Genomic DNA, 26,010 nt, shown 5'->3' with positions numbered 1-26,010 from the left:
ATTAGAAGTTAGATGGTTTTAATTCAATTAAGCAAATTGTAATACACTGTCGTTTTATACAGTGTAACAAACTATAAATATGTTTGTCTTCTGTTAAAGACTTAGTTAATAAAAATTAATGAATTCCAGAGTGTTCATCTTTCTTCTCAGCTATGCATTTCGTTCTTCTTGATTTCTTTAATTTTCTTGATTTTTCATCTCAATACTGAATTTTTACATGGTATCAGAGCCCTAGACAATCGTCTATGGTTAATCTTAGCTTTGAATCTTCAAGTTTGAATTCACAATCAACCGATATGGATACTGTTAACACCAACTTTACTACCTCAAACATTACACCTTCTTTACCAACGATTTCAGTGAAATTGCTGGAGAAAAACTACTCATTTTGGCGTTCGCAGATCCTACCAGCTCTGGTCTCCCATGGAATCGATGATTTCGTTACCGGAGAAAGAACCTGTCCTCCTCCATTTGTGTTCAATAAAGCCGATGAGTCTGGGCTAACTATCAAGAAGTCAAACCCTAACTACTCCTCTTGGAAAAAGATCGATCAATTCCTGGTGAGTTGGTTGTATTCTACACTTTCAGAATCAATGTTTCGTCATGTTGCCAAATGTAACACTGCTTATGAGATTTAGAATACTTTAGAGCTTCATTTTCAATCTGTTTCTAAAGCTAGGACTCTGCATCTTAGAAATTTGTTACAATGCACTAAGAAAGAAAATTGTAGTGTTAGTGAATATGTGTTGAAAATGAAGGAGTTGGGAGATGAACTGATAGCTAGCGGTGTGAATATAACTGATGAGGAGTTGTTACTCTATATACTGGATGGCTTAGGGTCGGAATATGACGCAGTAGTGGCCAATTTGACCTCCACCAATAGTCAAACGACACTGCAAGAGGCTCAATTTTTATTGCATAAACATGAAATTAGGCTTGAAAGGCAACATAATGCATTCTCTAACTTTCATGAAGCTCTTTTGGTGTCAAAACAGCAGAGTCAAACTGACTCCTTTTTCGGTCCTCATCATGTCAATTCTACCCTAACCCCAAACTCTCAGCCTCAAATACACTCCCAGCCTCAACCATCTCTCTCACAATTCAATCCTAATACTTTTCAGTTTACTGGAAACAATGAGTCAAGGCTTTTCCAAATCAGGCTTTGGTCTGCCACATCAACAATCACTCTCTCAGTTTCTAGCGACGGGTGAAGGCTTTAATCCTTTTAACCAGTACCAGGTTTACAACTCACAACTAGTACATAGTAGGGGATGAGAAAGAGGTTATTTTAGACCCAAACTGATCTGTCAAGTTTGTGGTAAAGGAGGACATTCTGCCCTGCAGTGTTACCACAGATTTGATCATACTTACCAAAGTTTTGGAGTTGCTGGAGTTGGTTCACCTACTAATTCTCTTGGCTATAATGTTGAATCTGGTTCTCAAGGATCTTCCCACTTTAATGCCTCCCAAGGCCTAGCTCAAATTCCTCAGTTAAACAACTCAGCACAAGCACTTCTGATGACAAAGACTATGGTAGATCAGTTATACAACAAGTCAGCCTCTACTTCTTACAATGGTTCTGGACTTTCTGGAATTTATCAGCAGAATAACAGTTACCCTTAACAAAATCTGACCTCTCAAGTGTTTTCACCCACAGTTGGATCCTCTAGTGTTACTGCTTTATCTGAAGGAAGTCAGTCTTATCTGTCCTCTGCACATAATTCTCATAGTATACCAGTTGCCAATCCTCATACAATTATGGATCAGACATGATATGTTGACTTTGGAGCAACTAACCACATGACAGCAGATATGAGTAACCTGGTTATCAAGGACAATTATCAAGGTGGCTCTACAGTTCAAGTGGGCAATGGACAAACAATTTCAGTCTCCTAAACAGGTGTGTCTTTTCTCAACTCACAAAATTCTCCTAGGATCTTGCATCTCAAGAATGTGTTGTGTGTACCACATATAGCAAAAAATTGATTAAGTATATCACAAATTACTAAAGACAATGGAGTTATTGTTGAATTTCACTCTGATCATTGTCTTGTAAAGGATAAGTGCATTTAAGAGGTACTGTTGCAAGGCTTCTTGAATGATGGTCTGTATCAGCTAAAAGGTTCTTGCTCATCTGTGGCCTCGTCTATTGGAGGTGCTGGTTCTAAAGCTTTCAGTCATGTTGCTGCTGTCACCAATACAAGTACTAGTAGTAGTAGTAGTGATGATAAGACATGTCACGTTCCTGATTTTTTCAGTTTTACACCAACAGTTAGTAACTCAAATAAAAAGAGTGTATCTCCAATAAGCAAGTATGATGTACTGTTGACAGCATTATGGCATGCTCGGTTGGGGCATCCACAAGTTAAAACTCTCAAGGATATTATGAATAAAATTCATATACATGGTTGTTTTGATAATAAAATGTTTTGTGAAGCATGTCAATTCGGCAAAATGTCACAAACTTCTTTTCCCATTTCTGCATCCAAATCCACAAGACCTCTTGAGTTGGTGTATTCAGATTTATGGGGACCTGCTCCAATTTGCTCTTCCGAAGGTTTTAAATATTATATATTATTTGTGGATGACTATAGTAGATACATGTGGATATATCCACTTAAGCTTAAATCTGAGGCATTCAAAGTTTTTACACATTTCCATAAGTATGTTGAGAATCAGTCGGATGCTAAACTCAAGACTCTGCAAACTGACTGGGGAGGTGAATTCAGGTCTTTTACTAAATATTTAAAAGAGCATGGCATTGGTTTTAGACATCCATGTCCTTATCTACACTAGTAGAATGGTAGAGTTGAAAGGCGGCATAGAACAATCACCGAATTTGGATTGACACTGCTAGCACATGCTAGTATGCCTTTGTGTTTTTGGTGGCAGGCCTTCTGTATAGTCGTATACATTGTTAACAAACTCCCTTCATCTATTCTTCAGGATATCTCTCCTTACCAACAATTGTTTCAGCAAGAACCAAAGTACAGTGAGCTAAAGGTATTTGCTGTTCATGTTACCCTCACATCAGACCATACCAGAAGCAGAAATTCTCTTATCACATTGAAAAGTGTGTCTCTATAGGTTATAGTCTTGCACATAAAGGGTATAAGTGCCTTTCCTCCACAAGAAAGGTTTACATAGTGAAACAAGCAAAGTTTGATGAGACTGTTTTTCCATTTAAGCTTGGTTTCAAATGTTACCTCATTAAGGATGAAACTGCAGGAGGGCTTAATTCTCAGACGAATATAGATAGCTTTTTGTCCTTATGGAATCTTGGTCATTGCTTGAACAAAAGTAATGTTTCTTCTATTACTATGGCAGCATCGTCTGACACTACTGCTGCAGTCCAAACTGTTACTCCTTTTAGTTATACAGCAGATGTTCCTGATCATTCATCAATACCTTTAAGCTCACCATATGACATCGCTACTGATGCAGTTCAAATAAATTTGTCTAAAACTACTGGTGCAGTTCAGCCTATTCCTCTACAGCAGATGTTCATGGTAATTCATCACTGTTTTTAAGCTCACCTGATGATACAGCTACTGATGTAGTTCAAACAAATGTGTATGGAGCTACTGATGTAGTTCAGACTACTCCAGGATCAGTAATCTTGGATTCTACTACTATCTCTCCATCAGAAGAACCTTCTGTTTTCATTAATCAACTGGAACCTTCTTTCAATCAGCATCATAATACACATCCAATGCTTACTAGGTCAAAAACCCAGACCTTTTCGAAGCCTGCTAAGTTACAATCTCAGGGCTGTTCTAGATGTGCATATCTCTCTACTTTATCCGTTCTAGCTGAACCAAAAACTGTCTCAAAAGCTCTTCTAATTCCAAAGTGGAAGGTAGCAATGAATGATGAGTTTTCAGCATTGGTGCGAAACAAAACCTGGGAATTAGTTCCTTTCTCTTCCAATATGCATGTTGTAGGATGCAAATGGGTTTTTAAAACCAAGCTGAAGTCTGATGGTACTCTTCAAAAATACAAGGCACGATTAGTGGCTAAAGGCTTTCAACAAACCCCAAGTTTGGATTATTTTGACACATTTTCTCCAGTTATTAAACTTGCCACTATAAGGATCATATTCTCACTTGCTGTTCATAATAGTTGGGATATCCAACAAATTGACTTTAACAATGCATTTTTTAATGGAGATCTCATAGAGACTATGTTCATGTTTCAACCTGAAGGTTTTACTGATCTTCAACACCCCAAACATGTTTGTAAACTCAACAAGGCCCTCTATGGCCTAAAACAGGTGCCAAGAGCCTAGTTTGACAAGTTAAAGGCGGCTCTTACTGATTGGGGTTTTCTTGGTTCAGTTTCTGACACCAGCCTATTTTTCTTTAAAAAAAAGTCTCACATAGTGTATTTACTAGTGTATGTGGACGATATTCTCATTACTGGGAATGATTCTGCATTGATTACTCAAATAGTTACAGATTTAAATAACAAGTTTTCTTTGAAGACTCTAAGGTCTGTCAACTATTTTCTTGGCTTTGAAGTGCAAAGAGACAAGTCAGGTTTGCTGCTTTCTCAATCAAAATATGCTCTTGATCTATTGAACAAAGCTGGAATGGCAGAATGTAAGCCCTGCAATACACCTATGGCCACTGGTACAAAACTGATGAAAGAAGACAGTGAAGCTTTCGATCAGCCCTCTCTTTATCAAACTCTTGTGGGAGGTCTTCAATACTTGACCTTGTCTAGACCTGATATGTCCTTTGCAGTGAACAGATTGAGTCAATTTTTACAGTCTCCTACTACAAATCACTAGACTGCTTGCAAGCGAGTAATTTAATACATTAAAGGCACCCTACAACATGGTTTACTCTTCCAAAAACATCATAATTTTGCCCTGGAAGGCTATGCTGATGCTGACTGGGAAGGTGATGTTGGTGATAAGCGATCCACAACAAGGTATAGCATATTTCTTGGTGGCAACTTAGTACAATGGGTGTCTAGAAAATAGAAACTGGTGTCTCTTTCTTTAACAGAGGCTGAGTATCAGGCTCTTAGTCAAGCAGCCACTGAACTTGTTTGGATCCAAAATCTGTTCCAAGAACTTGGCATTCAAATCAAGAGTATTCCAATTTTGTGGTGTGACAGTGTAAGTGCAGGAGCACTATCTTCTAACCCTGTTTTCCATGCTAGGATAAAACATATTGAGATTGATGTCCATTATGTGAGAGAACTGATTTTTGATAAGAAACTTGCTGTTCAATATGTTTCCTCTGAATTTCAAAATGCAGATGTATTAACAAAGGCACTTCCTGCTTACAGGTTTCAAGTTCTTAAAGAAAAGCTTACTGTTATGTCTTCTTTGCCAACGTTAGTTGCTACAATCAAAGACTACTTAAGTCTTGTGCAAACTAAAGTCAATATGTTGCAGAAAGTTGTGTTTTCAGAGGAAGATAGTGTGTTTACGAGGAAATGTTGAGTAGGAATAATGTTAAAGCATGGTAGAAGTGAAGATGAGTTTAGAGAGGAAGATAGTGTAGTTTACGGGGAAATATTGTGAAGGAAGAATGATAAAGAATAGAAGGAGTGTTCTGTTTACCGGGAAATGTTAAGAAGAATGTCAAAGTATGCTAGGTTATTTTGCAAAGATTAGAAGTTAGATGGCTTTAATTTCAATTAAGCAAAATGTAATACACTGTCGTTTTATACAGTGTAACAAACTATAAATATGTTTGTTTTCTGTTAAAGACTTAGTTAATAAAAATTAATGAATTCCAGAGTGTTCATCTTTCTTCTCAGCTCTATATTTCGTTCTTCTTGATTTCTTTAATTTTCTTGATTCTTCATCTCAATATTGAATTTCTACACAAATAAAGCACAAGAATTTTGGTCAAGTTAAATTTCCCAGAAAAATCAAACAAGAATATTGGGAGATTTGAGCATCACATAAATTGAACTTAGTCAAGCATTTTTATTAGAAGAAGAAGATTTTTTTAATAATTAATTAAAGACGACAGTTGCATGAAGCATATGTATGCCGCCGCACGGTGTTTGTTTTGTCTATATATGCTTCATTTTATTATTCTGTAAATTACTCTTTTAAATATATTATAACTGAATCCAAAATGAAATACGGAATTTTAATTCTAAGATCATGAAAGTTAAACAGCGCCAACTATTTGCCACCCATGCACACGTCATTGGATAAATTAATAAAAAGATTTGTATAATGTTATACAAAGAAGTTAGGACGTCAGTCCATTTCATATGGTCAATTACCATCACTTTCGTTTTTCAATATCATCCTTATCTGTACGTTAATTCGTAATTATTGATTGATTACTATACTCATTCTTGCAATTCGATTGAGCTTTGATCAATACTTACTAGCCGCTGCAATTCGATAATCATCTGGTCCTTAATAGTCTACTACTGTTTACAATCATCAATTAACCAAGAAATTCTTATTGGATTTTCTTGCAACTTTCTTTGTGTTGGTTAAACAAATGAATCAATAAAGAGTATTGACCTCAATTCTCATTATTATTATTTTAAGAAGCTCTTCCAAAATCTGTTACCTTAGGTTTCATCTTTTTTGTCTATAACTTTTACTTCAAGTAAACCAGTACTTCTACTCTTTGCCTTTGTATAAAACTTTTGGTTTAAGTAAACCACTTCTAATTACTTGTTTTGTTTGCCTTCGTGATTTTTACAGTTGTTTTTAAACATTAATTTATTTGAATAAAATTTAAGGCAAATAAGAGTTTAACGAAATCTTACGTACTAATTATTTTATTATTGTTAAACAACTTGGAGCTGTAGATTTCAACGACAGTCCAACAGAAAAGCTATGCTACACCACAGACAAGAGTAGAACTACTAAACAAGTATTATATTATTAAAATGTTTCTAAATATTTAACTTTCATCTAGCGCTATAACCCCGGTTCCTAGGATGCCATTGCTTCAGGTCATGGGAGCTACATGTAGCCACGCAAGCTTCCTCTATTGAGCCTTGTGAGACGCCACTGTTACATACGTTGGCAAATGCCCTTATGTGTTTCATTCCATATTGAGTTAGTGATCCACAGTGACTTTCAAATACACGAACCTGATTAAATTAACACAACAACCGCTTCAATTATTCCATATACTAAATGAATCATAATCAAGAAAACAGACTGAAAATTACCATTGATTTCAAGCATTGCCAATCATCAACAAGAGGCAAACCAGGTGCTCTAACTGAATTAATGATTCCACCACTTCTTTTTGGTCCATATAGAAGCACTCCAATCATTTCAATGCTCCCCTCTAAGTGATTCCTGTGCCTCATTGTCTCTGTAATCTGCTCCAGTATTTGTGATTTCTTCCCTAATCCATCTGCTTTTTTGTACTACAAAGTAAACAAATTCATGCTGTCATCAAACAATTAAGCAAGAAACAACTTCAATTGCATGAAAAAAGCAAGTCGATCGCACCATATGCCACATAAAGAGAAGATCAGCATCTCTTTGGTTCACAACTCCCATTTGAGTATCACTCCGAAGTTCATTTGGAGGGAAGTTCTCTGTGGCAGGATCGAAACCTTGATATAGATAAAGCTTCTCTGTTATGATGCTTGTGTTCCCATATTGCATCACATGGGATCCAGCACTGTAAGTATTGAAATTGGAAGTCCTTTCCTTGACCTGCATGAAAGGTAATGTTTCCATTTCCCATTGTGGGTTTGAACTCAGAACTACATAGAAGATTCTGAATTTTGTTCATCTTACCATGTCATACTGTTGCTTTATGGTTTCTCTTTTCAAATTGTGGGTCTCACTGCACAAAATAACGATTTTAGCTTAGTAAAAAGAGGTCACAATGAACATGTCAGCGTATGCCGGTGAGTATAACACAAGATTTTATTTCCTTTAATCAAAACTGAGAATTGTGTTTAATAATGATATCATTTTTTTTTTTTTTTTTAATTTCAAGGAACGACAAGGATACCTATCCTCCATCCAAGCAACACTGTACAAATCCCCTAAGCAAGTGATGTACTCTGCAGGTGGAGAAGGATCCATTCCAGGGCAATAAGTCCCGAAACTGCTCTCTTGTGCATTTGATGCTGTTGTGACATAAATGTCTAGATCTTTGGGCATTATGCCTTCAAAAATGCTTCCACTCTCACATGCTTCTATGTATAGAACCTGTGTGCATGGTAAAAATCTGTCAATAATTATATATTTTATCTTATCACTAATCTTCTAAAGTGAGCACAATGTTTGTACCATCTCTTTGTAGCCCTTTGAAGCATGTTTCTTCTTCAAGACCTCAATGAATTCCATTGCATACAGAAAAGGCATGTTTGGCATCCCTGCAATCACAACCAGAAAATAAATGAGCTATAATGGCTCTCTAATTTTTCGAAGTTACTTGCTTATCCTTCTTTGGATTATCTTCCTCAATTTAGATTGGAAATGAGAACTCAATCAAACTTTTAGTGGGGAACATCATCGGTAATGATGTAGCTAAAATACGATTTTATTTCTTCACAGGGTATTTTGGCTATATTTGGAGAGTGATTGAAAAGATAGGTTAAAGTTGAGATATACCGAGAACTCCAGGACCTCCATGATCTGAGTAGTAAAGAAAGATCCTGTCATCTGGCTTGCTATTCACGACTTTCCCACTGCCACCTTTCACAGCACTCTTGTTACCAAGAAGTACTGCATACAAATTCTCAGTTGTTACACGCTCGCCAGTGTAATCCTATAATAATCATCAACATTGACGATTTAGTTCGGTGAAATGAACTATAAAATCGAGTGATTTGAAAGAAAAAAGTAAAAATAAATAGCTTCAACGTTTCATTCCATATTACGGTTTCATCAACTTAATTCGTTAGTACAGTTAGATTTTTCAATAATAAATTCGATTCGGTAACCGAAATGCATTATAAAGAGATTTTTATAGGTATTGACTTGTTGAAGCCTGAAGGGATATATATTGACAAGGGAACACTAACATTTTGCCAAGTGTAACATACTCATCCATATGAAACATACTGTTTATAGGGAATATTGAAAATGGAAACTTTGTACAAGTATTCAAACCTTTAACCAAATTTTGAACTCCTAATCGGCGGATATAAACCATCCATATAATAGCTAACCCATAGATTTATTTTTGTAAAGTGGAAACCATTAGGTGTCATAAAGTTGAAAACAACTTAAATATGTATTAAATTGTTATAGAATCACGAGGAATCATATGAATATTACACCTGGAATGAATGATTACACGCCTGGACTAACAACAATTAATGGGTTTATCTTATTGAAATTAATGCACAACAGTGCTATATCACTATCAATATGTGACACCAGAGTCAAAAAAGCATCCACCGTCTCACAACACAACACTTTATATCATCATAAACATTACCTTAGGCACACCAGTATAAACATTTTCACCTTGTGGATGGTTGATGATAACACCAGGCCTTGGATTGAGCTCATTCATAGCAATGTCATCATACATAAACACCACTATGTTCTCTTCCTTCAATCCTCCTTTTCTTAGCAATTGATATGCATGACAAACATCCGCCTGTATAATACATATAACAACTTCTCCGTTACTTGTTACCCAAAACACAAAACTAGCCAGTTTAATCACTATAGTTAAAGTTCTCACCTGATGCCTATAATTTCCGTACCCAGATGATCCAGCAACTAGAACAGCCCATCTTGTTCCAACTTCCTCCGCCGGTTCTTCTTTCTCTGTTGGCAACTTTATGATTGCTGACTCCCTTTGGTTCAACCGACCACCTTCACCACCTCCAAAAACTGCTAAAACTAAGAAAAATAATAAAAAACGATGGGTTGCCATAGAGACTGAACCGATTTGAGAAAATCAGTGATGGTGAAGAAACAGAAGTATAGGTAGAGAAAGGGAGAGATAGCTTAAAAGAGAAATGTTAGGGCTTAAGTGGAGGTGTTGAAACTTTGCATATGTTAAGGCTTAAGTGGAGGTGTTAAACTTTGTAAAGATGTCATGCAAAAGAAGGGATTGACACGTTTGAACCACTTAGAAAAGTGGGTCCAAATGTCTTCTACTGTCGACAACTGGGTGTTTACTTAACTTTACTCATGGGAATCTGTGCTAGCTACTAGTTGATTGTTTTGAGCACTGGTTGCTTAGGATGCTTGTCTATAGTAAGCCACCAATTCCGTGAGCAAAGGTTGGTATTCTTTTATGTTTTCTGTTTCCTACTTCTGAGTGTTATAGCGTTCTGTGAGATTGATGTATGATATAGTATGAGCTAGGCCATCGGCTGTCTCATTGATGATTTTTATTGCGTTTGTAAAGATCAAATCATCGCTTGTTCCTTGTCCGTTACTTCGTGATTGTCCATTATTGATAACTAGTGAGGCTGATGGCCCAAATGGGCCGAGACTAAGAGCGTACATCCTTATTTGTAATCAGTGAGGCTTATGGCCAAATGGGCCAAGACTATCAGCATTTTGCTTGAAAACTTGTCAAGCGTGTTCTAAACTGGGGGGTGTTTATCTGAGCTTATGAAAATTAGCTTATAAGCTTTTGAAATTTTAAGCAATTACGTATTTGGTTAAAGTACTTATAAGTGACTAATAAATAGTTGACGTATTTGGTAAAATGTGGCTTATAAATATATTTTATTATAAAATGACTAAAAAATATACTATATTAAACAAAACAATACTATAGAATTTTAAAATTAAACAAGGATAATATGGTAATATATTTGGTCAAACTAGCTTATAAGAAAAAAAAAAAATACCTCCCCCAAATTATTATTATTATTATTATTATTTTTTTATAAACTGAAAAAAGTTATAAACAAAATGATCAGCTTAATTTTAGAGCTTATAAGCTAGTTTAACCTTATAAGCTTAGACTAAGCTTAAACAAACTCAATGCTAGTCATGTGAATTTTGCACGATGGATAACAGCTAAAGGACAAAAAACTTCATATAAGTGTAAGAAATATTCGTGTAACCCATTAATCATGAAACAACAGGTGACTGATTTGTATAGAAGAAGACTTTTCTTAGACCCTCCATAGAATTTCAGATAGTTAAACACAAAAGCTTCTTGCAAATGCAAATCACCAGAAGTATCAAAAACTAAAAGGTCTTCATAAACTGGAATGTACTACATTCCACCAAAACTCAAGAAGAGAAAAAATAAAAAATAAAAAAAATAAAAGGCTGAAATGCAATCCCTTCACAAAGACACTTTTTCCTGTATATCAAGCCACAAGTTGTTAGCCGTCCCAGAGAGTGAATTAAATAAACCACATGTCTATGCCTACTCAGCCTAACGGTTCTGGTGCATCACTAATATTTCACTCTCTTATTAAAAAAATTGCAATCAGCATTATTCTTCACAGCTCCTGAACCACTAAGAATGTGAAGACTTGTACTAAAAAACAGACCCTCTTAACCTCCAGTTCATATCTGAGGAAAATCACCCACTAATGAAAATTTTCAGTATCTCCCCATCAACGAATACCACTTCAGTTCCAATTGGTACCACAGTGGAGAAACACCCAGAACTCCTTGTGCTAACCTTGGATCAAACACATCAAAATGTACCCGACGCAAGGAATCCAAAAGAACTTTGGGCAGGCACAGCCCCCAAAAGAACTTTGCTAGCTTCATCAGGCACGCACTATGGTGATGTGGCTTATTATTTGCCACAGTGGAGTCAACTTTAATATAAGAAGTCAACGAGAGCTATGCAACACCCTTTTGATAAAGGAACACTTACATTTCATGTCCTTTGATCCGTATCTCTTGCAAAACTCTCATTCTCTCTTATCCACCTCGATTGTAGCATGGGTATGAAGAAGATTCGAGGTCATTGTTCATCTCACGGTTGTGGGCAAATCCAATAAAGGTGGAGGCTAATCTTGAGAGGGGTCTTGGCATTTATAATTATGTTGGCTGATGAAGAAGATATAGTTTTCATAGAGGAGTGTAGGATATTCTAATCCGGTGTGTTCCTTCCTTGTTTTCTTCTCTGTGTTAAAATTCTTTGTACATCTTGGCACTATGATTAAAGATATTCTATTTTAAGCCTTGGAGAGTGGATGTAGGTTGCAAAGCCGAACCACTATAAATCTATTGTGTCTCTTACCTTTTGCTCTTTCATTTTGATTTATATGCTTTGAGTGATTTGGGTTAGATTATTCTAATTTCAGATCTGATTTGTCAATTTCATTCCATTATTAAGCCATTTTTTATAATGCTATAAACCCTAGAATCTTAACAAATTGGTATCAGAGCTAGTTTAGGGCTTCGTTAGGGTTTTACTGAGTTGTCCTTGATTCAGCTTATTTTGGGAGTCTATCACTCGATTGTTGTTATTTAACAATGCAATTTTTGTTTTTCGAACCTTTTGAAAAACATGTCCGCTAAGTCTGAACTGGAAAAGTTTAGAAGGTAAAATGACTTTGGTCTATAGAAAATGAAGATGGAAGCAATGCTGATAAAGGAAGGTCTGGCTTTAGCGTTAAAAGAAAAGACTGAACTGCCTAAGACCATGACAAAGTCTGAGAAGCAGGATATGCTGAATAAAGCCAAAAACTCCTTGATCCTTGGACTTGGTGACAAAGTCCTTCAGGAGGTTAAGAAGGAGAAGACAGCTGCTGAAATCTGCAATGGGTTAGATTCTCTCTATCAATATAAGACTATTCCTAATAGGTTGTTTTTAAAGTAGAGGTTGTTTGGTTTTAAAATGGATGAGAAGAAATCACTGAAAGACAACAAAGATGAATTTCTAAAAATAATTCAGGATGTAGAAAGTATTTCTATAGAGGTTGATGATGAGGATCAGATAGTTATCCTATTAAACTCAGTACCAAAATCATACTCTAATTTTGTGGAAACCTTGAAATATGGTAGACAAACACTGAAGTTAGAGGAGGTGGTAGAGGCTATTTTAGCCAAGGATATTGAAAATAGGATGAGAGATAAGCATAGCAGTGATGGAGAGGGTCTTATTGTTAGAAGGAGATCAGAGAAGAAAAATTGGAAAAATGGAGGACAAACTAGAAATAGGTCAAAACCCAAAATAAGGAAATGAAAATGTTTCTTTTGTCAAAAGGAGGGTTACTTTAGGAGAGATTGTCCCGAGAGAAAGAACAAAAAGAAATATGAAAAAGAGGGTGAATGAGGTAGTGTTGGGGTAGTAGTTAAAGGATATGAAAGCTCAGAGGTCTTAGTTATTTCTGAGGGCAGAATTGGTGAATAGTGGATCTTAGACACTGGTTGTACTTATCACATGACACCAAACAAGGAGTGGTTTAGCTCATTTCAACCCTTAGATGGTGGGAAAGTTATGATAGGATATAATGTTGTCTGTCATATTAAGGAAATAGGTACTGTTAGGCTGGATCTTCATAATGGTTTAACTAAAACACTCATTGATGAAAGGTATATCCCTGACCTTAAGAGAAACCTAATCTTACTTGGCACATTAGACTCAATAGGCTTAAGTTATAAGGCTGCAAATGGTAGTCTTAGTGTGATGAAAGGATCCCTAATAGTTATGAAAGCTGAAAATAAAAATGGGTTATATGTGTTAAAGGGTAGGACAGATAGTGGGGTTGCTGTTGTAGGGTCAACAGAAGTTCAAGATAAAACTTCATTGTGGCATCAAAGGCTTGCACATGTTAGTGAAAAGGGCATAGGAGAGTTGTTGTAGGGTCAACAGAAGTTCAAGATAAAACTTCATTATGGCATCAAAGGCTTGCACATGTTAGTGAAAAGGGCATAGAAGAGTTATGTAAGCAAAATTTGTTGTGTGGGGATAAAACTAGGAGTCTGACTTTCTGTGAACATTGTGTTTTTGGAAAAATGAGTAGAGTTAAGTTCAGATTTGGTTAGCATTACTCAAGTTCACCACTTGACTATGTTCACTCAAATGTTTGGGGGACATCCAGACATTACTCTCACCAGGGGGGTGTAGATATTTTATCAGCTTTGTTAATGATTTTTCTAGACATGTGGGGATTTACTTCCTTAAAATCAAGGGTGAGGCATTCTTTAGATTTGAGGAATGGAAAATCATTGTAGAAACACAAACTGGAAAGAAGTTGAAGAAACTTAGGACTGATAATGGTTTGGAGTTTGCAAATGAGGAATTCAACAATTTTTGTAAGACTCATGGGATTGTGAGACACAAAATAGTAAGGTACACCCCACAGCACAATGGTCTCTGTGAAAGAATAAATAGAATCATTTTAGAGAATGTTAGAAGTATCTTGTCCTGTTCTAAGTTATCAATCAAGTTTTGGGTAGAAGCAGCACACACAATAGTCTACATGATAAATTGAACACGATCCTTAGCAATAGGTTTTAAAGTTCCTTTGGAGAAATGGACTGGTTATCCTGTGAACCTCGGAAATCTTAGAGTTTTTGGGTGTTTAGCTTATGTCCATGTTAGAGAAGATAAGTTAAAACCTAAAGCTATCAAATGCATATTCCTTGAATACCCAGATGGGGCAAAGGGTTATAAATTATGGAATTTAGAATCTAAGAAATGCATTGTAAGTAAGGATGTTTTTTTTAGAGAAGATGTTCTACCTAGTCTAGAAAAGGAGTCTGAAAAATCAGAGGAGAACTCTTTGGGATTAGCTCATCTAGAGTTGGAAGTTCAAAACTCAAAAACTGCCTATACCCTGAATCAAGGTGGAGCTAATAACAATGAGATGTAAGGTGAGGAAGAGAATCCTGAAATCTTGAGGGTGATCAAACTGGTGAGCATCAGGTGGAACAAGTGAACCATGATGATGATGAGTTAGACTTGATAGATTACCAATTGTTAAGGGATAGGGTTAGGGTTAGAAGAGTAATCAGACCTTAACAGATTAGGATATGTTGATCTGGTTGCTTATGCTTTACAAGTTGAACAAGAAATGAGTGATGAACCTAAGACCTTTCAAGAAGCTATTTTGAGATCTAAAAAATTGCAATGGGAAAAGGCAATTGAAGAAGATTTGTGTTCTCTTTTGAAGAATGAAACTTGGACATTAGTTGAGAAACCTGAAGGTTGTAGAGTTGTCAAATGCAAGTGGATTTTCAAGAGAAAACCAGGCTTAACTCCTATTGAACCACCTAGATATAAAGCTAGATTAGTTGCAAAGGGGTTTACACAAGTAGAGGGCATAGATAACAATGAAATTTTCTCTCCAGTGGTTAACCATACATCCATCAGGGTGTTGTTATCCCTTGTTGTCCAATTCAACCTTGAATTAGGCAATTGGACATAAAGACAGCCTTCTTGCATGGTGATATGGAAGAAAATATTATGATGGAGCAGCCTGAGGGATATAATGGTATAGCAAGTACAGTTTACTTTCTTAAAAAAATCATTATATGGCTTAAAACAATCACCACGACAATGGTACAAAAAGATTGATTCTTTTATGCTTAAAATTGTCTTTAATAGATGCAATTTTGATGGTTGTTTCTATTTTAAGGGAATTTCTGATCTGACACATATTTTCTTGTTATTGTATATGGATGATATGTTGGTGGCTTGTCATGACAAATCTAAGTTATCTCGGCTAAAGAAAATGTTGAATACCAAATTTGATTTAAAAGAGTTGGGTCAGGCTCAAAAGATACTTGGTATTTCAATTATTAGAGATAGAGTTCATGAAAGTCTGAAACTAGTTCAACACGATTATGTTGAAAAGATTCTTCAAAAGTTCAACATGAAGGATGCAAAAGCTGTTCAAACATCTCTTGGCCAACACTTTAAGCTTTCTCATGATCAAATTCCTCAAACTGAAAAAGAGAAGCTTGAAATGGCGTCTATTCCTTATGCATGTGCACTGGGCAGTTTAATGTATTTGGTGGTATGCTCAAGGCCTAATCTTACATACTCAATGAATCTAGTGAGCAGATTCATGAGTAATCCAGGAAAGGTTCATTGGTTTGCATTGAAATAGATCTAAAGGTACATAAAGGGGTCTAGTTCAGTGAGTATTGTCTTTAGAAGGAATCAAAAGGAGAACTGTTGTGTTGAAGGTTTTGTGGATGCAGATTATGCTGGTAATACTAACAAAAGGAAGTCCACTTCTGGTTTTGTGTTTGCAATTTGTGGAAATGTTGTTAGTTGGAAATCTAAACTACAACATATGGTCACATTGTCTTCAATTGATTATGAATATGTGACATTGACTAAGGCAGCAAAGGAAGCTAAGTGGTTGAAGGGTTTTGTAAATGAGCTAGGTTTAGAACAGAGGACAGTTATTGTTAACAATGATAGTCAAAGTGTCATACACNCCTCAAACTGAAAAAGAGAAGCTTGAAATGGCGTCTATTCCTTATGCATGTGCACTGGGCAGTTTAATGTATTTGGTGGTATGCTCAAGGCCTAATCTTACATACTCAGTGAATCTAATGAGCAGATTCATGAGTAATCCAAGAAACGTTCATTGGTTTGCATTGAAATAGATCTTGAGGTACATAAAAGGGTCTAGTTCAATGAGTATTGTGTTTAGAAGGAATCAAAAGGAGAACTGTTGTGTTGAAGGTTTTGTGGATGCAAATTATGCTGGTAATACTGACAAGAGGAAGTCCACTTCTGGTTTTGTGTTTGCAATTTGTGGAAATGTTGTTAGTTGGAAATCTAAACTACAACATATGGTCACATTGTCCTCAATTGATTATGAATATGTGACATTGACTGAGGCAGCAAAAGAAGCTAAGTGGTTGAAGGGTTTTGTACATGAGCTAGGTTTAGAACAGAGGATAGTTGTTGCTAACAGTGATAGTCAGAGTGTCATACACCTATGTAAAAATCAAGTATTTCACGAAAGAACTAAGCACATCGATGTTCAACTTCATTTTATTAGAGAAATGATCGAGAAGGGTGAAATTAAGATTGAAAAGGTGAAAGGTTCTCACAACTCAGCAAACATGTTTACCAAACTTGTGACTGCTGACAAACATAGACTCTGCATGAGCCTCCTCCAAGTCAAGTAATGAACAGCAAATTTTCAAGGTCATATAGGGTGTCAAATCAAAAGCCAAAGTGGAGAATTGTGATGATATGGCTTATTATTTGCCACAATGGAGTCAATTTTAATATAAGAAGTAAAAGAGGGCTATGTGACACAGTTTTGATAAAAGACAACTTACATTTCATTTCCTTTGATCCGTCTAACTCGGAAAACTATCATTCTCTCTTATCCACCTCGATTAAAGCATGGATATGAAGAAGATTCGAGGTCGTTGTTCATCTCATGGTTCTAGGCAAATCAAATACAAGTGGAGGCTGATCTTGAGAGGGGCTTTGGCATTTATAATCGTGTTGGATGATGAAGAAGATACAATTTTCATTGAGGAGCCTTGGATTTTCCAATCGGGTGTGTTACTTCCTTGTTTTCTTCTGTGTTAAAATTCTTTTTACATCTTGGCACTATGATTAATAATATTCTATTTTGAGCCTTAGAGAGTGGATGTAGGTTGCAAAGCCAAACCACTATAAATTTGTTGTGTCTCTTACCTTTTGCTCTTTCATTTTGATTTATATGCTTTGAGTGATTTGGGTTAGATTATTCTGATTTCAGATCTGATTTGTCAATTTGATTCCATTATTAAGCCATTTGTGATAATTCTATAAACCTAGAATCTTAATAGGCACCTTTCCAGCTAATTCATGAGCCTTGAGCAAATGAACATTTGCTACTGATGCCATCTCAAAAACAACATCACATAACCCCTCACGAGAATCCAACCGAATTTCTGACCAATCCCCTTCTTTAACCAACAAACCATGATTTTCTGCCATTTTCGACGGTACATACATGGTATGGTAATGACTTAAGAACTAAAAGAAGACCACTAGCCTTACCAACATGAGATGCCTCATGATCTGCTACAGTGGATATTATACCAACCCTCTTGCAGTGTCATATTAGATACAATGTCCTCGGCATATTTCTCTAACTCTTCAATATCGTCTGGGATGTCCGTAACCTCTCTTTTAGCATCATAAATCCGAGCTTGACCTTTATATACTTTATACCCCGATACAACCGATGCAAGAGCCTAAGCCGTTATGTGCTCAATTCGCTTATTAGTATAGATTTTGTCTACGGCTTCTTACCACCAGACAAGGCGCATGAAACCAATTCTTGGATCGGAAGCTACATCAATAGCTTTGGAAGTTTCAACATTGAAGGCGCAGAGTGCAAATGCAGCTTTCTGCATACTAGCTGGGAGTTCAAGGAGGCAGAGGTAGTGATGGTAATCATAATTTCACACTTGCTGCACGTAAATTACTTGAAGCACCATTCATCAAGTCCTTCTTGTGATTTTTCCGACATATGCGTAATACATTTCATTAATGTGAAGAATAAATAATGATCTAAATCAAAGAAATGGGAACAACCCTGTTTTTTGAAACAATATTTATAGGTAAAGCAAATTGACGAGAATTGAGTAGAGAACGAAGACTGCACCAAATATACAGGTTCATGATGCTTTGTGTTTAATGTAGGCAGCGGCTGTGGGTTAGGGAGAGAGAGAGGGGCGACGACTGGTGAAGGATAAGGGGGCAACGATGGGATAGGAATGGAAAGAAAGGCAGTTGTGGGAAATTGACTTGATATGGGTTTGCAGTGGTATGGGTATGTGAAGATGACATTGTTTGTGAGGGAGGGAGTGAGGGGTGGCGGCTGTTGAACAGGGCGGAGACGGCATAGGTTAGATTTAGGGTTTTCAGTTTTATTACATTTTTTTTTTCCTCTGAGGTTTTCTTGAATAATTTTTCCTGCTAGAATTATCTCAAGGGGCCATTTAATTAGTTGTAATAAAAGATTATTCCGGTAATATATCCTTTAAACCGGCATGACCTTGTTTGATTGTTAGGTAAGAAAATATTTCAGTAACCTTCCAATAGTAATAGCAATTATTGTATGTGATAACGAAGGTAATCTAATTACTGAAAAAATGTGGTATTTTAAGATTATTGGACCCATAATTAATTAACATTTCAGACACAAATACCCTTAAACACAAATAATCCATGGCCGTTTCCAACTAGATCGACGCATAGCTGGCCAGATTTGATCGGTCGTGCGCCATTTTGACAATTGTCGATGGCAGTCGACAATCGTCTTAGGTGATTAGGAGTATTTTGTTAATTTTTAAACTTTTATTATGACTGGAGTGTTTTACCTAAATTCTTAAATGTAGAGGGTTACTAGTAATAATCTAAATAATAAAATAATAATAATAGTTTATAATAATATTTAAAAAGAAAGCCAATTCAGTAAAACGCTCTCTCGTAACTATTTTATTCTCCCAATCAAATATATTAATTATTTATACCCAACAATAACCAAACATATATAATATAATATTCCCCTTAATGTTCAAGATAATTTATCTCAGTAGTAATTCTATCTTTTAATAATATAACATTCCCTAAACTACCCAAGAGCATTATAGCAATTTCCTTAAAAAATCAGTTTTTTCTTTTAAAAAAAATTTCGAAAAAATATTTTTCCTGAGAAATTATATTAAATAGCATCTTTTAAGGGTATATGCACTTTTAATACTATTTAAAAAGTACATATACCCCTAGATGTCCGATACCCCCCAATCAGATGGTATCAGACACTTTTCTTCAACCTTTGGGCAACGAAAAGTGACCAGTACCACCTATAATAGTTATAGGTTTCGTTAAAAAAATCAAAATTCTTCGATTCACAATATAGTTAAAAATTAATCCAACAACCAATATTAACGACCCACTAATATAAAAAATCTTAATTAACATGTTTCCTAAACATTAAATTGAATTAAGAATCAGTTTATAACTTTGGTTTCAAATTCTTCAATGGAGGGAAGGGTTAGTCTAACTTCGAAGAAGATGGGTGAATGAGTTCGGATTTATTTATATATGACGGCATTTTCATCCTTCAATGGGCATGGGAATGCTAACTTTGACCCTAACCTGCTCCTAATTATATATAATATTTAACATTAAAATTAATAAGTATTGTTTATTAAAGATTATATTATTTACTTTAAAAATTATAAACAAAACAGAAGAGAACCCAGCCACTACAACCTTATTCCTCCATTGACTATTTCCAATTGATTTTTTGTCACCTTATTCGCTTGCAAATCTGAAAATAAGGGATGAATTAACTTGTTTAACATATAATTACTATCATTATATGTTTTTTCAACTTTAATTGTATGAACATTAACCTTATAGTAAATTTTTTTCTTTATATTGTCAACTTAAGTAGTTTAGGTTATGAATATTTATATGAATCATGATTTCACGTTATTTAGATTAGATATATAGAAAAGTTATTATTAAGTTCAATATTATTTTATTTTTTTGTTTATGATTTGTTTGGATTTTTGTGGTGGAATTATTAAACTTTGAATATAAATTTTATATTAGATAATTAAAATTATTATTATCAAAAATTTATCCTAAGAATAGTTTCATAATTCATATATTGTATATATAACTATGTATATAACCAAAGCCGTCCCATTTTTTAGAATAGAATGGGGCAGATTTGGGAATGCTAAAGAGGTGGGCATAGTCACATAGACATGATTCTTAGTATCCAACCCAACCCGTTCCCATTGACATCCCTGGGTTTTGCCAGAAACCAGTATTTTAATTTTTTAAAAGGACAAAAATAATTTTTTTCTAAAAAGAATAAGAATTAGTTTTTTTTTTTTTAAATCCATTTAAGAAAAATCAGTTTAAGGCAAAAAAATAAATAAATAAATTATTTTAAGAAAAATAAGAGAGAGCCAACCCTTCAAACTTAGACGCATCACCATCAATCTTCTTATCCTTATCCAAATCAACACGCAAAAACACCAATAAGTTCACACCAACAATATTCTTACTCAAATTAACACACAAAAACACCTCCATGATCCCACCATAAATCCAATAAGTTAGTGCAAGGAAAATGTTTGAAAAAAATATTTCAAGTGAATAATGTAAAACAAAGAAGTCAAAAACAATAAAGAAAAGTAAAATCCACAAAGATGCAGAAAACCAAGCGAAGCAGTGTATAAGGGCCTGATATAGGTTGTATCAAGTGCGTCTGCCGAAACAAATCAGTAAAATTTCAAAGTTACAGGTTTTAGCTAAATTACTTCAATTTTTTTTTTTTTTTTCCTTGTAGAATGTGATTTTGACCTAGAATGCATTGCCACCCAAGAAACTTAGAAACATTAAAGAACAAAACGATCTCCCAAAACAAAATTGTTGATACAAAATTTCGCACCAACTAGCGTGATCTAATTGACCTTGCCGGGATTAGAACCGATGTGTGCATGATTAGTGAAAATTAGCAATGAATACGAATGAAACGAATTAAAAACAAAGAGACTTTTAAAGTGGTTCAGCGAGGTTAACAACCTATGTCCACTGTGATTTTGTATTTGCTGTGAGAGCTTACAATGCAATTCTTGTCAGAGATTCATAACCCCTTCCTCATCATTTGAGGGGGTTTTTATACAAGATTTGTATAAAGAAAAGAGCGAAATTAAGGGGATTACAATTTATCTGGATCGCAATTCCGATATTCTTGTGATTGGGCGTTGTGATTTCGTAGTGATCGTTATTGATCGAGTCATTCCCGTAATATCTGGGATCTAAAGTAATCTAGAGATTGATTAAATGATTCCTCGAATTGTTCGCGACTAGCTTATGTTGGGTCGAGCTATATCTCAACGAGCTTATGTTGGGTCGAGCTATATCCTTGAGTTGGCCCGAGCTTGGCAGAAAAATCACACACAACATCTGCCCCCTAATGTTCGATGCTCGTTTCAGGCTTTGAAGACTATTGCTCGATCTGATGTCAAGCTCTGCCTCGATAGTGAGTCTCCGAGTGCGTGTTCGACCGAGCCCCCATGATCAACATTATGCTTGGCCAACGTACCTAACACTTGGATCTTTATTCCTCACGGTTCCTATCAAAACTCAGAATATGAACAGTTAGGGTATAAAGGTAATTTTTGCATGGTTGTGCTGCATTAAATGTGGCAGCCTTTGTCAGTTACGTTTCATCGCGCGTGGGCCACGACAGCTGTTCACGTACAAAGTCGAGGCGACGTGCGATGACGGTTATCATTACTACAATCTGAAGGTTCGTCGTTCCTCGTGGATGGTCGACACGTGGCCATGTCCAAGGGCTAAGATTGCTCGATAAATGAAGGGTGATGATCGACTTTAAGTCAACGGCCACGATTAAACCCCACCCTTTCGTCTCCCATGCAAACCACTATAAAAGGTGGCGAAAAACCTCAGAATAGTCACTCTGAAAGTTATTCCAACTCTCTTGTTGCTCTCCACTGTTGCTCTTTTGTCATCGCGATGGTTTTTCTCATGAGTTCTCAGCACTTTCCCCATTCCAGTAAGGCTTCTCTTCCTTATTCTCTTTTGTTTTTCTAATTTTTGTGTCCAAGGGTGGTTGCTGTAGTGGCCACATTGGATGTTTTAAGGTTCTAGTAGGGTTTATTTTTTTATGCGTCTCTGGCAGTCTCGGGTTGGTCGTGTACTTTCGCTGTATTGCGCGAGCTATCTCGGGTGCTTGAAATAGAAGCAAGTGTGGAATGGTCGTCGATTTGTTTGAGCTTTAACACATGTTCACTTCTTTTTTCAGGTATCCAGAGTCGAGTTACAACCATGTCGTTGTCTAGCAGTTGTACAATAGATCGTATGTTTAATTCTCCAGTAGGCTCGACAGCCCTTGGGGATGTGTCCCCCGAGATATCTAAAGGATTCGTCGCTAGAAGTTTAGACCCTGATGTTGCGAGCTTGTCCGATCCTGCTTCGATCCAACTGGCTCATTCCTCGCCGTCTCCAGCCCACAGGCTGCAAAGAGAACAATAATCGTCAATCACCATCGGGGATCTTGAATGCATAAGAGCGGTCTACGCGTCGCAACTTACCTTAATAGTTCCCGGGGAATATTCCCAAAAGAACCCTCCATCTGGATGGGTAGAAACTTTCTAGACTCTCCTTAGGTGTGGGGTATCCATTCCCCCGCACTACTTCATCGACAACGTGTTAAGGTGATTCGACATTGTTCCTCTCTAATTGACGACTAACTCTTACATGATCATCATCGCGATGTACATCGCGTACGTGATCACTGAATTGGGCAAGCCATCCGTCGAAGTGCTCATCCACTTGTATAGGCTCAAAGAAGGGCAAGACCAGATGTACTACCTTTCCAAAGCGAGGAGAGTACGTTTTAAAGGGCTAATCGACATCCCGAAGAAAGTTCCACACTAGAACTTACAGTTATTCTTCTACGAAGCTCGGGAGACTAGTGTCTTCGTTGTAGAAGCGAGTAAGGCTCGGGCTTCTCGTGTACGCGTGAGGATTGTTCTCAAGCTGTACATTCTAACTGACTGTTCTATTATGTTTTTGCAGTTAACGTCAAGTAGAACTATCTTTTAGCCGTGAGCTTACAGAGGCTGCAATGTTTTAGTGATCTTCCAAACAATCAACGCAACATCAATGAGCTTCTTACGCTTTCTCACCTGAAAGCGTACGATTTCTATCGGGACGAGGCCAATTTCTTAGCACTTTTGGAGAAATGTTAAGTTGTTGCTTGCTAGCGCTTGCTTTCCAGCACAAAATAGATTGCTAATCTCTTACCTTTTTTCTTGTAGAAATATAGGCCAAAAAACTGAAAAAGAAGAAAACGGCTGCCTCCGTGGCCGCTACAAAGGCTCCTGCTGCTTCGGAGACGAAGCAACCCGCGAAAATTGCCAACTTGAAACGTGTTGGTGGTGAGCTTGGGGGAGGCTCAAGTGCGAAGAAGCCCACGACTACTACTAAGGTAGTTGGTGGGAAAAGCATTATGGAGCTCCGAAAGGGACCAGCGAAGAAAGCGTTTGAACCAACTAGAGGTTCGGGAAAAAATAAAGCACTCAAGCAGCAGATTGACTCAGGCAAAGAGGTTGCCACGCAAGTCAACGACTTTCAAAAGGAAACGGCCAAAGGCTTGGCCAAGAAGAAATTTGTCCCTGCTAGCAAGGCAGGTGTTTCTGGGGGGAGTAAGCATGGCTCATCCCAGCCAAAGAACAAGGAAACAGACGAAGCGGCCCAAGTTGTGGTATTAGTGTTGGGGCTGCGGTGGCCAGGGATTGTGTCACCCCATGAACATTCGCGGCCGTCAGGGACTCGTCTCCCTCGTAGATGTTTGCCTTAACTTGCTACTATGCGACAAAGGTATCGATAGTCTGCCACCCCTTTCCTTTTGCAGGTTATTCTTACTTCTTGCTGACTCCTCGTCTCCTCTTTTCAGGTTGCCACGGCGAGCAGACTTCTGTACGAGGAATGCAACAACACTTTAGAGGCAAACCACCGGAAATGGCAGGCTACAGAGACGGTGAAGGAAGACGTTATAGCTAGGGCCGAACTTGCAAAAAAGGAGAAAGAGGCCAAGTTTGCTGAGCTCGAGCGGCTTAAGGGGGAAGTCGCGACCTTCTAGGTCAAGGAAAGGGAATTCCCTGACAAGCATAGAGTGAGCGAGGCTGCTCGGGCCAAGGCGGAGGCTAAGGCAACAGAGGTCGCAAAGACTTTGGCACAACAGCGGGGTGCCAACAATAAGTTGAACTCTAAGCTATCCTCGGCTCAAAAAGCTGCCACGAGCTGGGAGACCAAATCCAAACAGTCTTCGCTCGACCTTGGCCGGGAGATGGCAGGTCACTAGGAGGCCAAAGCTGAGGCTAGACAACTCAGGCTTCGGATTGACAAGCTGAATGAGGCCATTACTACTCGGGCTTCGGAAACATCTGTCTTCCTTGTCCGAAAACTGTGGGAAGCCCATCCTTCAATCGACTTCTCTTTCCTTCCCTGAGCTTATCAAAAGGAAGTTGAAAAGATGAGGGTCAAAGCCCGGGGAGATACCTATGTTTACCCGAACGAGTCCGAGGAAGAGGGCAAGGACCAAAGGGAGGTCGAAAGAGGCGAGAAAAAGGCCCAGCCCCAACTTCAAGTCGAGGATCCAACCCCTTTGACCATGATCCCATCAACCGAGATTCCCAACCTTGGAGTGGAAGTTGCCATTCTTCCTGCTGACGAGCCATCTTTTCCTCTCGATGACGACCTTCCTGGATAGGTTGAGGATGAAGCTCCTGCTCCTCCATCAGCCTAAAAAATTCTTTTCATTTTTTATTTTTTATTATATTATTTTTGTAATTGCTCAGTTGTAATTGAGCTTTAATTAATTAAAGAAATTTTTTCATCATTTCTTTTTTGAGTAATGGTTGTTATATTTCTACGGACACATTTAATTCGTCCTAGTCGGACTTTGAGATCCGAATTTGCTTTAAGTCGTACGTAGCTCACTCTTTTAAGAGCTTTTCGGATTTTTGTGAGAAAATCTTTTTGCGACTTTTAGCATCGATTTCAGATTTGTCGTCCTTTTTAGGCTTTCGTTGCCAGCTTAAGGTCAAATTTCCCTGACATGCTTTTTCTTGGATTTTTCCAAGTTTAACATCGTCGATTTGAGATTTTCAATCCCGATTTTTGCGAGGAAATCTAATGTAACGATAAACTTCAGTTTTAGAATTGTTGTCCTTTTCAAGTTCTTTGGTTGCCAGCTTAGGGTCGATTTCCTTCGATGTGTTTTTTCCTTGATTTTAAAGCTCAAGTTTATCTTCATCGATTCGAGGTTGTTTCGCCCTCAAAGAGTTGGATTTTGGCTTGGCTTGGCTTGTTCAAGACAAACTACCTTTCCTAGACTCTTGAGTCCGAGTTTTCTTTTTGGAACGTCATCGCTTAGGTCGTGATTTAGTAAAACGCTAACAATCTTAAGATGTTAACAATGAATCGCAGAAAATAATGAATAGTACCTCGTTTATTAATCAAGTGTTTTGGCCGTGAATGGCCTTACAATGGATTCTGAACATAAGAACTAGTGAAACCCGAGCTACTTATTGGTAATATCTTCGTAAGTGCTCGATGTTCCAAGCTCACA

The 26,010-nt window shown here is 37.0% G+C and overlaps 1 protein-coding gene and 1 pseudogene across 1 annotated transcript; both read right to left on the bottom strand.

The window, feature by feature from the left end:
- Positions 1-6,819: 6,819 nt before the first annotated feature.
- LOC116105604 (legumain-like) lies at positions 6,820-9,988 on the bottom strand. Its single transcript, XM_031392013.1, has 9 exons — positions 9,660-9,988; positions 9,408-9,572; positions 8,576-8,732; positions 8,252-8,337; positions 7,971-8,170; positions 7,751-7,799; positions 7,457-7,666; positions 7,168-7,371; positions 6,820-7,086 (listed from the first exon to the last, which is right to left on the bottom strand). Exons 1-9 carry the CDS (start codon positions 9,852-9,854, stop codon positions 6,901-6,903), a joined length of 1,452 nt encoding a protein of 483 aa, XP_031247873.1. The 5' UTR covers positions 9,855-9,988; the 3' UTR covers positions 6,820-6,900.
- A 1,506-nt stretch (positions 9,989-11,494) lies between these two features.
- On the bottom strand, positions 11,495-18,323 carry LOC116105592 (annotated as a pseudogene).
- Between the last annotated feature and the right edge of the window lie 7,687 nt (positions 18,324-26,010).

The sequence above is a fragment of the Pistacia vera genome, unplaced genomic scaffold, assembly GCF_008641045.1.
Source record: "Pistacia vera cultivar Batoury unplaced genomic scaffold, PisVer_v2 Contig500, whole genome shotgun sequence".
NCBI lineage: Eukaryota > Viridiplantae > Streptophyta > Magnoliopsida > Sapindales > Anacardiaceae > Pistacia > Pistacia vera.
The sequence above is the reverse complement of the archived record's forward strand: the minus strand, read 5'-3'. Positions and strand labels throughout refer to the sequence as shown.